Source organism: Poecilia reticulata, linkage group LG18 (genome assembly GCF_000633615.1).
Source record: "Poecilia reticulata strain Guanapo linkage group LG18, Guppy_female_1.0+MT, whole genome shotgun sequence".
Lineage (NCBI taxonomy): Eukaryota > Metazoa > Chordata > Actinopteri > Cyprinodontiformes > Poeciliidae > Poecilia > Poecilia reticulata.
In genome coordinates this window covers 18,469,010-18,481,951 of record NC_024348.1, presented here as the reverse complement: position 1 = coordinate 18,481,951, position 12,942 = coordinate 18,469,010, and the positions used below count along the sequence as shown (strand labels likewise).

Below are 12,942 nucleotides of genomic sequence, written 5' to 3'. Positions count from 1 at the left end.
CAATCAGCGGCGACAGGGCAGATGTCACTATGGTGACGGCAAAAAACCGCCCAATTGTGTCACATGACTGCCAGCTGATAACAGGAAGTTTTTTTGCACGTTGTCAGCGTTGTGCAAGGTAGATTTTTATTGTTTAGTTGACATTTTCTGCTGCTCCTTGTTAAAAGTGAATAGTTTGGGGTTTATGTTATTTTATCTTAAATTCGTTCAACGGAGAGTAGTTAAAACTGTGATGTTTGACAATTTTAAGCTTATACCGATCATTTAGCTGTGATTATTGAATGTAGTTTATAGCTTTAAGTTCAGCTCCTATACTTTGCTAAACCGGTTCCATTTACAATGCTTTAATGTGATTTCGCACCATTTTATTCTAGTGTTTAATTGCCATGCCCCATGTGTTTCTTCATCATTGACAGAGCTGTGTTTTCAGCATCAGATGTCTCCCATGCCCGTCTCTTCTTCCCATTCTGTTGCCCTGAACACTGGGCTTCAGATGCCTCTGCTGGGTCTGGGGACCTACAAGCTCTGTGGCCCTGCAGATGTTTATCAGGCTGTGGATGCTGCTCTGGCTGCTGGATACAGATCCTTCGACAGTGCAGCGGTCTATCGCAATGAAGCTGACTTAGGCAAAGCTCTGAGAGAACTTCTTCCAAAACATGGCTTGACTAGAGAGGATGTGTTCATAACCAGGTGGGGGGTTTTTTCTCCTGTAGTTAATTGTTGACATTGTGTGTAATGTCCTTTCCTCTATGTTTTGTTGCAGTAAGCTGGGCCCAAAGGATCAAGGTGTGAGGGCGATGGACGGGGCCCTCCACAGTTTGTCTCAGCTGGACTTGGAGTACATTGATCTCTACCTGGTCCACTGGCCCGGTACTCAAGGACTGCAGGTGGCTGACGACCGCAACCCAGGTACAGGACAGATCATACTATCGTTTTCCTTGGAAAAATAACACTTTCATTGCAATGCTTTTCCTTCCATGCTGACTCCCTCAACTTTTGTCACATTGCACCCACCAACTTTAAAATATTTTATAGGGATTCTATGTGCTAGTCCAACACAAATTACTACTAGAACACAGCTTCTTCATTTTTTCACAGGTAAACTTGTACGTATGTGTTTTGGAGTGTTTGGTGTTAGACATAAATGTTTGTTAGAGTAGAGATTGACTATTTGTGATTGTTTTCTTGTATTGGCATCAAACAGCGGGTTTCTTTAAATCAAGGTTAAAAACCCATCTTGCCATTGATTATTTCCATTGATCAATGTTCATTTGCTTGATGATTTTGACTATGGCATTTGACAAAATTTAATGTTTTCTGCTTGTTTCATAATTGGTTGCTGCATTGTTTTTATGTTGTAAATCACTTTGAACTGTTTTGTTGCTGAAATGTGCTCAATAAATGAACTTGATTTGACTTGACCAATAAAGCCTCACTGGTGTAGACATTTTTTATCACAAAGGTCCAATTAGCAAAACCTTAAGGTTGAAAAAAGAAAAAGAACTTCTTCAATTTTTATCAGGATTAACTTGTGGCTCTTATAGATTCTTCATAGTGGTTGTTTTTAGTGTTTCTCAGACACGTTTTTACTCTTAACTCTTGTAATTAAGATTTTACGCTGGCGATCAGCTCTCATTTTACTTTAATATAATATGAACTAATATCTCACTGGTTAAAGTGCTTTTTATTTGCTGAATGATTAGTGCATTATGTACTGAATAACACTGATCTCTCATGTTTGCTCCCTAAAATATAGATGCAGGTTTTGTGTAACAGGATGATGTAACGTTTGATTCCAGGTAACCGAGCTCAGAGTTGGGCTAGTCTGGAGGAGCTGCATGGTCAGGGGAAGCTGAGAGCCATTGGAGTCTCCAACTACACACCAGCACACCTGAGAGCTCTGATGCAAAGCTGTAAAGTCCCTCCTGCGGTCTTACAGGTAGTCTTACATTGCGCATTAGCTTGTTTAATCACTGTGGATTTCTGCATGACTGTCTGTCTCTTACATCGTTCAGCTCTCCCAAGTTCTCACTGCAGCATTTCAAACCAGGATTGAGTTCTGAACTTTGACTAGGCCATTCCAGCACCTTAATATTTCAAGGATCAACGTTCTGTTGACCCATTTTGGTTTGAGTATTAAAGCTGCGGTATGTAACTTTTATTAAAAAAACAAACAACTTTTTTACATATTTGTTGTAACTGTCACCATGTCATGACAGCATAATATGAGACGGATAATATGTGAAAAAATCATCTCCTCCACCTCTTTGCTGAACTACTAACACAGTTTCAAGAAATGCACAGCACCCAACCAAAAACACACAATCAGTCAGGAGGCGGGGCTTAGCGCTGTCAGACATCATCATGAACGTGCTGCTAAATGTGCTAGTGATAGAGAAACAAATTACCATTACAGTAAAACTTTTGACCTCCATCATCAGTGGCCATGTTAACTAGCCTTAGCATTCACGACAGACTCTAATAGCAGAGAACAAATCACTTATCACTAGATAAGTGAAATTATCTACCTGTGGAACAAGATATTTTTCCAGTCACCTTGATAAAATAACAGCCAAGTAATTTTTTGTCAAGAAATAGCGTAGGCCGTTATTTAAGGATATTATAATTGAGGGGAAATGTCTTGTTCTACTTTGCATTAGTACTTTTTCAATATTAAGGAATTATTTACTTAAAACAAGCTAACAGTTGTTGCTGAAAAGCTACTTCTAAGTTAGTTTTGTCTTATTTCAAATATGTAAACCAAAAAAGCTCAGTAATATTTGGTATTTTTGCAGTGTTCCTGGTTTATTTCTGAATTTTTGCTTCCTGCAGGTGGAGTTTCACCCGCGGCTCTGCCAGCCTGAACTGAGGAGTCTGTGTAAGGAGTTTGGTGTCTGTTTTCAAGCGTACTCATCTTTAGGGAAAGGAGAGCTGCTCACTGACCCGGTGATCCTGGAGGTGGCAAAGAACTGCAAACGCACACCTGCACAGGTACACGTCACTAACTGTGTCTCCATTAAACATAAAGCTGCACAATTTGAAATTACAAAAATAAATGTGCTCAACAGAAACACGCCAATTTTGAAAAAAACTCACAATTTTTTGATGAAAGCGTTTTTTGAGTTGGGATGAGGTGATTTTTCAGCCACATCGACATAGATGTATGTCACAGAAGTGAAACGGAAACACGTTTTCTGATCACACGAGTCACATGATCAACAACTGGATGGTACAACTGGCCAAAACTATGAAGACGACAGGAAGTTGTACATTATAAATGTGCAAAGATTTGTGCACATTTATAATTTAAACGCTAGTGCCAGTATTTTAATTTTTTTTTCCCTTTTGTTACCAGATTTTGTTACGCTGGGCGGTGCAGCAGGGCGTCCCGGTTCTTCCCAAATCCTCAAATCCAGAGCGAATACTGCGGAACGCCGAGGTGTTCCACTTCGCCCTGAGCGACCCGGATATGGACCGGCTGTCGGCTCTGGACTGTGGTCAGAGGTTCTGCTGGGATCCATCGGAGGTGGCCTGAAACAGCCACCGGGGGTGGAAACAGATCTGCCATAACGTTTTAAAACCTCCACAGACGGAATATGCAGACGGGGTATTTGCTTCGTAGTTGAGTCTCAGTTTGCTGTTTAAACCAAGAATCTGCAGGATTTCTACACATTTTAACATTTAAAGGTAAAATTATTTTTAAAATGCTGCTGTTTGCACCTCTCATTCACACAAACAGTTTTACTGTAAGAAAAACTGAGATATTTGCCAGTCGCCCACTATCACTTCCTGATTTCACAACAATAACAACTTTTGTTTTTTTTCATAACTACCTCACTTTGTTCTGACATGAAAACTTCTAATATGTGTTAAAAACATGCAATGAAAATAAACAAAAGTCAAACTGTCATTGTTACCAACAGCAGAACCAAAGGGTGTTTGTGGACCAAAGCTGAGCAAACAAAGGTTTCTGTTTTTGAAAATATCCTTAATAGTTAAAGATGAGGCCTTAAATGTTGTTTTTTAGTTATTTTAATTCTATCTTAAGTATCTTTATTTAAATGTTTGGTGCTACAGTATAAACTTTCTTCAGCCAATCATTTCACTGTATTTTGTTTTGATTTTACATGACTGACCAACACAAAGCAGTGCATATCTGAAGTGGATGGATAATTCTACATTTTCTTTACAGGTGCACATTAAAAAAAGTGCATTTGTGTAACTTTGATGTCTTCAATAAAGTGTAACAAACTCCTTTCAGAAGTTTTCTAATTGGTAAACAGTCACCTGTGTGCAATTTAACCTCAGTATGAAACCAGATGTTCCACATCATATTTTACATTAAAACCAACACATATATGGCAGCACTTGTCCATTAGCCACTGGCAGCCATGTTGAAACAACTTTTAATGAAATAACATGCACAAATGTATACACAAACCATGCATTTATTTTTTTTCAAACAGCACCTGTAAGACGACTGGTTAAAAGAAAAATGCAGTAGCTCACCAGGATAACTTACAGTCTTCCTCTTCTTCCTGCGCCTACAGTCGTCTTCTTCAGTGTCGGGATCGAACAGCGTCACACTTCAGTCTCTGCTTTGTTGTCGCTTTTCACTCTTGAGCTTGTGCTACACTCTTTATGCGGCATTCAAAGCATGAAAGAAAAGTAGCAACTTATTGTCCAGAAAATACGGTACAGAAAAAGCCGTAATGCTTCACCTGTGAAGGTAAATCTGTTGCGCTCCTTCTTGACACTTCAGACAACAACTCTTGAGTGTCGCACTGCCGGACAGGACACGCAAGTTAAAAATAAAAATGTAAAAAAAAGATTCGCAGGGTGAGAATACGCAAGGCATTTTTTAAAAATTGAAACTTATCTGAAGCTAGAAATGAAAAGTTAACCCATACTTTTTGGGTTTAGATTATGCAATAAATTTAATTCACCGCAAAAGCACAAAATGTTATCAAATATTTTTTTAGTTTCCAGTGTAGGTACCCTTGAATTAAGACAAAACGAATTTATTGGTAACTTTTTGGCAACACATTTACTTAAAAACACTTTAAGTAAATAATTCCTTAATATTGATGAAAATGTGCTAGTTCCATTGGCAGATTATTTTACTTAAAACATGGGTAAAATGCCTTGTTATAAATAAAATAGTCAGTGGAACTAGTACTTTTTCAACATTAAAACAAGCTATTATATTGCTAAAAAGTTTACTTATAAGTTAGCTTTGTATCATTTCAAGTGTACCTAGAAACTAGACAAAAATACTTGGTAAGATTTGGGGTTTTGCAGTGTTTTATCTTTACAGCTTTCAAAACATCGTCTTTTTACCAAACGACAGAAACTAAGACGACTTCAGTCAATCTTAAAATCATTTATTCATGACAGCATATATCAATTTTCACAGCTGTAGAGAAAATACATTTACAAAAAGTCATTAAAAACTGAAAAGAATAGAAAAGAAAAATCAGATAAAATTCAGTTTTCTTTACACACATCTGGAGATTCAAGTAATACTAACATCGTATGCAAAACTCCTGGTGCCCTCCTGGTTTTTCTTTACTCCACGGATTCGCTCTGTCAGAATCTGAAATGTCTCTTCTCAGTCTGGACAGAGAGCTCACGTCCGTCTAAACCTGCTGTGCTATTTCTGGAGCTCTAAACGGGGACAGCGAGCGTTTAAGGCTCTGATCGGGGAAGATAGTGTTGTCGATTCACCGGTAACAAAAACGTTCAAGGCAGCTCATTTAATAACTAAGCACTTAAATCCCAGCTCAGCTTCGGTTCGGATCTAGTCTCGCTTCCACATCAGAGTTCAAGTAAATGTCCACCTATTGAGACGTGAAGCTTTCCTAAGTGACGAAATTAAAGTGAAAGAAATGGGATCCACCAGTAGTCAATCGTTTTTAAACAGTCGTTGGTTCAGTCTCTGTGGCACCGTTCAGATTGTCTGGAGTTCTCAGATTAAAATGCATACCAGGCAAAAATAAATAAAATGAAAAAGCTACAGAAGACCGAACCAGAGCCATAAAATGTTATTATAGACAAACCCGAGCACTTCACAACTCAACCCTACAAGCCGAGAGGAAGACGATAAGACACAAGCAGAACGAACTTATCACCATTGTTAATAATCACATATTAGACAAGCCTTGCTTTGTTTTTTTTTTTAAACCAAGCTGTGTATGAAACGCTGATTTTATATGAGGCAATAATGATATCCAAAAATGTTTAAATATGTGCCAAGAATTGCTCATAAATCAAGAGTACAATACAAGTTGTTCCAGTGAGAAGAAGTTTTATCCATACGCTGATGAACAATTTTTTTTTATAAAAACAAGAGTACAAAGTGACTTTTCTGAACAAAGTCTGCGGAAAGTTTGGATACAAAAAGCATCTGGTCTTTAAATAAGACAAGATGAGAACTCCTCCTGCCATTAGTTGAGGCCTGCAGCAGCCGATTCATTTAAACAGTAACATTTATCACAACAGCCGTGGATTGTGCAAAGCCTATTGCTTACTGAACAGCTGGGAAACCTCGTAAATAAACTTCTGGTTAATCCATTTTTATTTAAAACCTCCACCAAAGTCATTTGAATAAATATTTACAACATATTTACAGTTAAAAATCTTTTTTTTTTTCCTTGTTTGTTTTTTTTTTTCTATAATTTTTTTGCTTGTCCAAGTCTTTAAAAAGATAGGCTTGTTTTGTGCTTTTATATTTAGGCTTTAATGTCACCGTCTACAATCTAAACCCTGAAGTTTTATAATATTTGTGCATCGTCACAGATTGTCCCACTAACAAGATTGTTGTTCTTTTGATAAATTTGTTCTAATAAAGCAGTTCTCTGATAGTCAAGCACGATTGTTTAATATAGAAAAAGGCTTGCAAGCAGCGGAACGAGAAGTTTGTATAAAAAAAAACAAAAAAACATTAAAGGTTGCTGGATTACAATAAAAATCATGACAGAACTGTGAAGAAACGGGGCTTGTTTTAACTCTTTAAAGGGCATTTATCATATTTTACATTAAAACCTTCAAATCTTGAAATGTAAAGAATTCCTCATCTGTTCTTCCAGTTGTGCTTAGTAAGTAATCTTTAAACCACACTTTTCAGAAAGAAAAACAAAAACCTTGAGTCAAGCTCGCAAAAACAGGAAGGCACATATATAGACATGTCTGCAATGGAACAGTCCAGAGATTTCTACCAGGAAGGATTGTTTTCTTGACCAAAAAAAGACACTTAATCCGATCATACTGAACAGATCTGCGGCTGCCAACCTAAAGAGGCGAGTATGCAACACAGTTAACAGGTAGTCAACAGCCTGACCATTGAAGTGGCCGCAGCTGTTGTTTGTGAGCATAAAGTTTGCCGGGATAAGGAACTGACATGTGAAGCATTAGCTTGAAGTGACTTTTTATGGGGAAACAAACTGTAGATAGACAAAAGTGGTTTTGAGTGGGTTTACTGAAGAAGTCCTCGGAATCAGGTTTGGACAGCTACGTTACCATCATGTAGTTAAACCTTTATGAGCAAAACGCACTTATGTGGAGGAAAATGAGACGTACATAATCACTGCATGGCTCCCTAATTTAAAATATTCTGGTTTTTCCAGAATTTTGCTCCAAATTACAGATTTTTTTGGTTGACCACAGAGTGCTTTTAAATCCATAGGTTGGGTGCCGGTTTGTCGAGTCTCAAATCCACTGTTGGAGCGCAACTTTTTTCCTGATTTCTTCTTTCTAATTGAACAAATTGCTACAAAAATCTTGACTTTATTCACTTAAATTACAGCTGTAGACTTTTCCATTGCTGTTTTTCTTAGGCAAAGCTTGAGTTGCGTATTTAAGAACCAGTCCAAACATCAGAACATAGTTATAAATAAAAAATTATGATACATGCCCTATAACCACTTAATCTCTTCTCCCAGAAAAAGCAGTTTACCTCTGCACTTGTTGTACTTGTCTTTGGGTTTCTTTGTCCAATCTTGCAGTTGATTGAAACAAAATTTCTCCTCTACTGTGAGAAGACAATAAGATCAACCAAAACTAGCAGGCATAAATGAATCATAACCAATGGAAATGAGGTGTAATATCAAAGATGGCACCCAATTTTAAGTTAGATTTATGTATCCTGGTGAACATTTATCTTCATAACTTATAAAAGTATAATATTATGAATGGAAATTGGCTGATATGTAATGCTAAGTACATACAAGTACCAAATCCCAACGGACATCCCAATTTCTAAAGCCTATGTGAGAATCAATCAGTCGGACTTTGATTGTCGATAATATATTTAACCATCTAGATATAGATTTTATTGACCAAGATGCTAAAGCTCTGGGAGAGGAGTGAGGACAAAATAATGACGATGGAAAAAAAAACAAATGAAAAACATAAGTTATTTGCAATCAGTATTCAGCAACAATGTTGCAACTGCATTTTCCTGATATCCAGCAGATGGGTGTAACATTGGGGCGTACAGAGAAGGATTAAACTGAGCAATTTACCAAAACAAAAATCCAAATTGGTGCATTTGTAGCCTCTGGTGCAATAAAATAAACTCCAATGTAAATTACAACTTCTTCCATCCACTAATTGCAAGTCTAAATAAACTTTTAAGATATCATCTCACTTTCGCTGTATTTTGACTTTTCCTATGACACAATGGACAGCCTAACATTACTAAATTACAACTAACACTTAATAAAAAAATCTAATGTGTATAGCAAAGACATAAAAACAAAACCTATAAATGATCTATTTAACCAAGTTCTTAAACCTGGAAACCTTTTTTTCCAGTCACAGGTTGTTCAGTGGTTTTTCTCCCCGCCATAAAAACCTTGTTCAACTCTTGCGTTCCTCTCTGAGGGTCTACTCGGTGCGGGAGGCGTGGTTTTCGTGGTGGTTGTTCTCTCCCTCCGTCTCCTGGTGACTGAAGAGGTAGCTCCACCAGCTCCTGGAGTGGTGGATCGGTCCGTTCGACCCGGCACTGCTCACCTTCCTCATTTCCTGGGTGACACAAAAGCAGAAACATAAAACAATTGCCATATTTAAGTAGTAACTAAACTCCAAAGAAACTTTTTTGTTTGAGTAGATAAGCTGCACGAATTGGTTTTTAAAAGTGCTGTCTTTACTTTTTTGTGCAAATTTTTACATTTCGGTGTAAATTTGTTAAACTTTTCAATAATTTGCCTGAAACGGTCTCAGTGCTGCAGGAGCTGTGTGTCTGAGATAGACCGTTTTGCAACCATACCTAATAACTGCATACCGTTTCAAAGAAATAGGAGAATCCTACTGCTTAGGCACCGCTTGACTGAAGGAGGCCAACACTGAGACGGCTTTAGCCAAAATAATGCAGAACTAAACAAATTCACACAAAATTTACACAGAAAAATAAAGATGGAACCCTAAATAACTAAAAAATATCTAAACAGTTTATTAGAAAAAAAAGGTTATTTGGGGATTACTTAGTTACACTTAAATAAAACAAAAAAAAGTCACTCGATTTGTTTGAAAAGTTGCTAATTATGGTGACAAAGTGGCTAAATTGGTAGCTGCTTATTTCTTCCTAACCAGAGCCTCGCTAACTGCCTCCACTCATTCCCACACTTAGCCACGCCCCTCAGTGTCTCTTGGCTCCGCCCACTTCAGTTAAACTATTTTAAATTGGGAATTGGGCGGGGCTTATGCTTTAAGCTTTTTTACACTTTAAGTTACACTTTAAGCTTTTTTACATCAATAAAGCTCATAGATTCCTCATCCTCACCCCTTTATCAAGCAGGTTGACAAACTCATCGCTCATCCTCCGAAGCTGCCGGCCGTACTTCTTGGCGGCCCACAGGGAGGGGGGAGCTGAATTAGACCGGACCCTGAATGGAAAGCCCTCAGTTGGGGTCCCGACCTCCTCTTCCCCCCTGGCCTGCAGCTCCTCCTCTCTGGAGATGGTGGAAGCGATGGACTCCGAGTTCAGTCTCACCCGACCTGCTAATGAGAGGATAAAGGACAAATGGGTTTCAGGGTTTTTTCTTGGAAATTGTATAATTGCTTCCCTTTTTACTGCTCAGGTTCGATGAATTGATGCCAACAAAGCAATTAGGGCAGAAGACAAAACAACAACAGACGAAAATCTTGGAAGTAAGAGATCCAAGCATCCCTGATATTTTTGTTACGGTGGAAAAACAAGTTCAGCAGCATTCGTGAAAGAAAACTATGAGATACTTTGTTTGCCTAGCATGAAGAGTGAATGTAATGATCAGTAGCTCAACTTCACACAATGAATTCAGAGCTGCTTGGTGAGAAACTGCATAAAAATATCCAGAAAATATATTTTTTCTCAAAATATTTTATTTTTTTAAATTTTGTCAAAAAAAGCAAAAAAACCAGAGTTTAGACTGATGTGAAAGCTCGCAGTTGCAAATGTAATTGCACATTTCTTGCATGGGCCATTTTCTTTCTATATTTTACCTTAACATTCACCCATTTTATAGCCTCACCACCCCACTCCACAGTTCCCGTAACATTCTCTCCGTATGCCTACTTGTAGATCGGAGCTCAGGAAGCGTGAGGGTGTGGCGTTGACTGAGCGGCCTCTCCTTTACTTGCATTAGCTGCAAGTTTCCTCTTTCCTCTACGTCTTCCGATGGCTCAGAGTCGCTGTCTGAAATTGTAAATTTTGCGTCCATCGTAACATCTGGAGACAAAAAGACAAATTTAAGGGGGGAATAAAAGTGTACGATTGATTAGACTCTATTATGTCCTGGGGAGTCACAGTTTTGGGTTTGTCAGTTGGGAAAAGAACAAGAAGCCTCCTTGATGTTTGGATTCGCACCTGAAAGTATCAGACACTGAGCTAGCATAACAGGAGGAAAGTTGCATGTACAAATTATTACTTTTGACGTTTTTTAAAAAAGAGGTGCACACTTTGCTCTACATATGCTTCTTTAGAGTTCGAACGCATTGAAAAAAGAATTGTATTGTTAATAGAGCTAATTTTTGGTTAGCAGTTTAATGTTCAACACACCTAAATTATTATTTTTTTCAGCTAAATTCTACAGCACTAATTTATGTGATTGTAAACTTCCAGTGGAATAAAGTTCAACATCTGCAATGAAGCATTTTATCAGTCATTGAGAATTCTTCTAGTAGTTAGATATTCATATTTATGCTCTTATTTTGATGAGGGCTAAGAATGTCTACGTAGCACCTCTGTTTCCACTCAAGTTCTCCATCTTTAGTTCAAACAATAATTTTATTTCAAACAATAAACAGAAACAAAATCCACTGCTGCCACTGACCATACATAAATGCTTTCTTAATGTGTTTCAGCAGACTTTCTTTCCAGGATGAGGGCACAGGTGGAGCCATCAGAAACACATTACCTTGCAATAGAAAGTACTCCTGGCTCAGTGATCCTAAGGTTCGCTGGGTTTTCTTTCAGAGCGTTGTGTTCTGTTATTTTCTTTCCCACTGTGTATACTGATGGCGTACTGTTTGTTTAGCTGTGTTTATTTCCCAAACAAGGCCAGAGAAAAATCTAAGAACACAAGTATGGAGTAGCTCAAAGATGGCAATAAAGTCAACATAACATGAAATATAAAAATATCTGAGTGTGTTTCAATTAAACACTTTCCTTCTTGCCGATGATTCAAAATGTTTTTGTTTGGCTATTGATTTAGCAAAGCCAGTGATGCATCTTTCATATAGAAGGTACTCCTGACTCAGCACTCTTTTTACTGTTTAAATAATTCTTAAGACACTCAACTTTTTACATTAAAAAGGCAACTGACTGAATGCACTGTGTTACAATTTGGACTGTTTGCAACTGGATCTGAATAGGACATTATAATTAGGATAAATTGTGGGGACAATTTTAACCTGAAACTTGAATTGCTATGCAACTGATAATTAATGTTAATTTCTTTTTCATTGTGAATTGACTATGAATAAATAAACCGAGCTGAACTAAACTAAGTTAATACTCACATTATTCTATTTTTGACCTGTGTGGGTGAACTTCTCCTCAAAGACAAGCCTGATTAAGCAACATTTACTCCAAATGTATCCCAATAATAATGTTACTGCTTCACATATTACTATCTAAGCATCCAGGACACATAAAATGTCTCATTAGTGGGAGTTTCTGTGAAGGAACCACATGTGTTAACACACCCAGCTGCTATCAGCTTCGCTACACTGACCCCCATAAACCGGTCCAAAGGTATTTCCAAGGAACAGCCGCACAAAAACAAACACTTTTCTTTCCCAAGACGCTTTAATAAGTCATATTATTGATGACTTGCTGTTACACATTTATTAACAGAGGCAACAAACCGTCTTCAACGGTCTGAACACTGCCCGTCTTGTTTTGTTGTTGTTGTCGGAGGAAGACAAAAGAAACTTCGTACAGGGCGGAAGCTGCTGCGGCCAGTCTCCGCTAACTACGGCTTTTAAAAACGCTTCATGAGGCAGGTTTCCTTACCCGAAGTCTCTACAGCATGAGCCCGAGGAGTGAGACAGTGACTTTAGCTGGCTTCATGCGGCGGCAGCTGTTGTTGTTCTCATCCGCGTCTCGTTTTTTACTCTGTAACACACTTTAGCTCCGGGCTCACCCAATCGCCGCGCGTCAGAGCCACTTCGCGGCGTGCTGACGTCACTGTTGCGAACCGGTCTTGTGAGAAATTCTGTTCCCCTGAGAAAATCTGTTCCCCCTGTGTCGGGAGCGCGCATWGCAGCCAGAGAAGTGGATCCGGCGGATCTGACCATATTCACGGCGCTTCTGATCGATTTCTCGGTAAAACTACTCATATAATCACGTCACTGTTGTAACTTTCAGTTTAATCGGCAGCTATCAAAATAAAAATACATACATAAATAAACGAGGTCTTGTGTGGAGGTCTTTTTACGCTGTTTTGTGTTATTTTAAACGCG

The 12,942-nt window shown here is 38.2% G+C and overlaps 2 protein-coding genes across 2 annotated transcripts; one reads left to right on the top strand and one right to left on the bottom strand.

The window, feature by feature from the left end:
• Positions 1-23: 23 nt before the first annotated feature.
• Positions 24-4,256, top strand: LOC103480748 (glyoxal reductase). Its single transcript, XM_008435912.2, has 6 exons — positions 24-118; positions 417-690; positions 764-909; positions 1,800-1,939; positions 2,833-2,991; positions 3,356-4,256. Exons 2-6 carry the CDS (start codon positions 437-439, stop codon positions 3,533-3,535), a joined length of 879 nt encoding a protein of 292 aa, XP_008434134.1. The 5' UTR covers positions 24-118; positions 417-436; the 3' UTR covers positions 3,536-4,256.
• Positions 4,257-5,368: 1,112 nt separating this feature from the next.
• Positions 5,369-12,652, bottom strand: badb (BCL2 associated agonist of cell death b). The gene is made up of 4 exons (XM_008435911.2): positions 12,494-12,652; positions 10,553-10,705; positions 9,782-9,999; positions 5,369-9,024 (listed from the first exon to the last, which is right to left on the bottom strand). Exons 2-4 carry the CDS (start codon positions 10,695-10,697, stop codon positions 8,887-8,889), a joined length of 501 nt encoding a protein of 166 aa, XP_008434133.1. The 5' UTR covers positions 10,698-10,705; positions 12,494-12,652; the 3' UTR covers positions 5,369-8,886.
• Positions 12,653-12,942: the final 290 nt, after the last annotated feature.

Excerpts from the sequence above, each read along its gene's own strand:
- LOC103480748 (XM_008435912.2), top strand. The coding sequence starts at position 437 with ATGTCTCCCATGCCCGTCTCTTCTTCCCATTCTGTTGCCCTGAACACT. Across the intron at positions 1,940-2,832 it reads TCCCTCCTGCGGTCTTACAG|GTGGAGTTTCACCCGCGGCT; the intron begins GTAGTCTTACAT and ends TGCTTCCTGCAG. Across the intron at positions 2,992-3,355 it reads GCAAACGCACACCTGCACAG|ATTTTGTTACGCTGGGCGGT; the intron begins GTACACGTCACT and ends TTTTGTTACCAG.
- badb (XM_008435911.2), bottom strand. The coding sequence starts at position 10,697 with ATGGACGCAAAATTTACAATTTCAGACAGCGACTCTGAGCCATCGGAA. Across the intron at positions 10,000-10,552 it reads TCCTGAGCTCCGATCTACAA|CAGGTCGGGTGAGACTGAAC; the intron begins GTAGGCATACGG and ends TCCTCTCATTAG. Across the intron at positions 9,025-9,781 it reads TCAACCTGCTTGATAAAGGG|GAAATGAGGAAGGTGAGCAG; the intron begins GTGAGGATGAGG and ends TGTGTCACCCAG.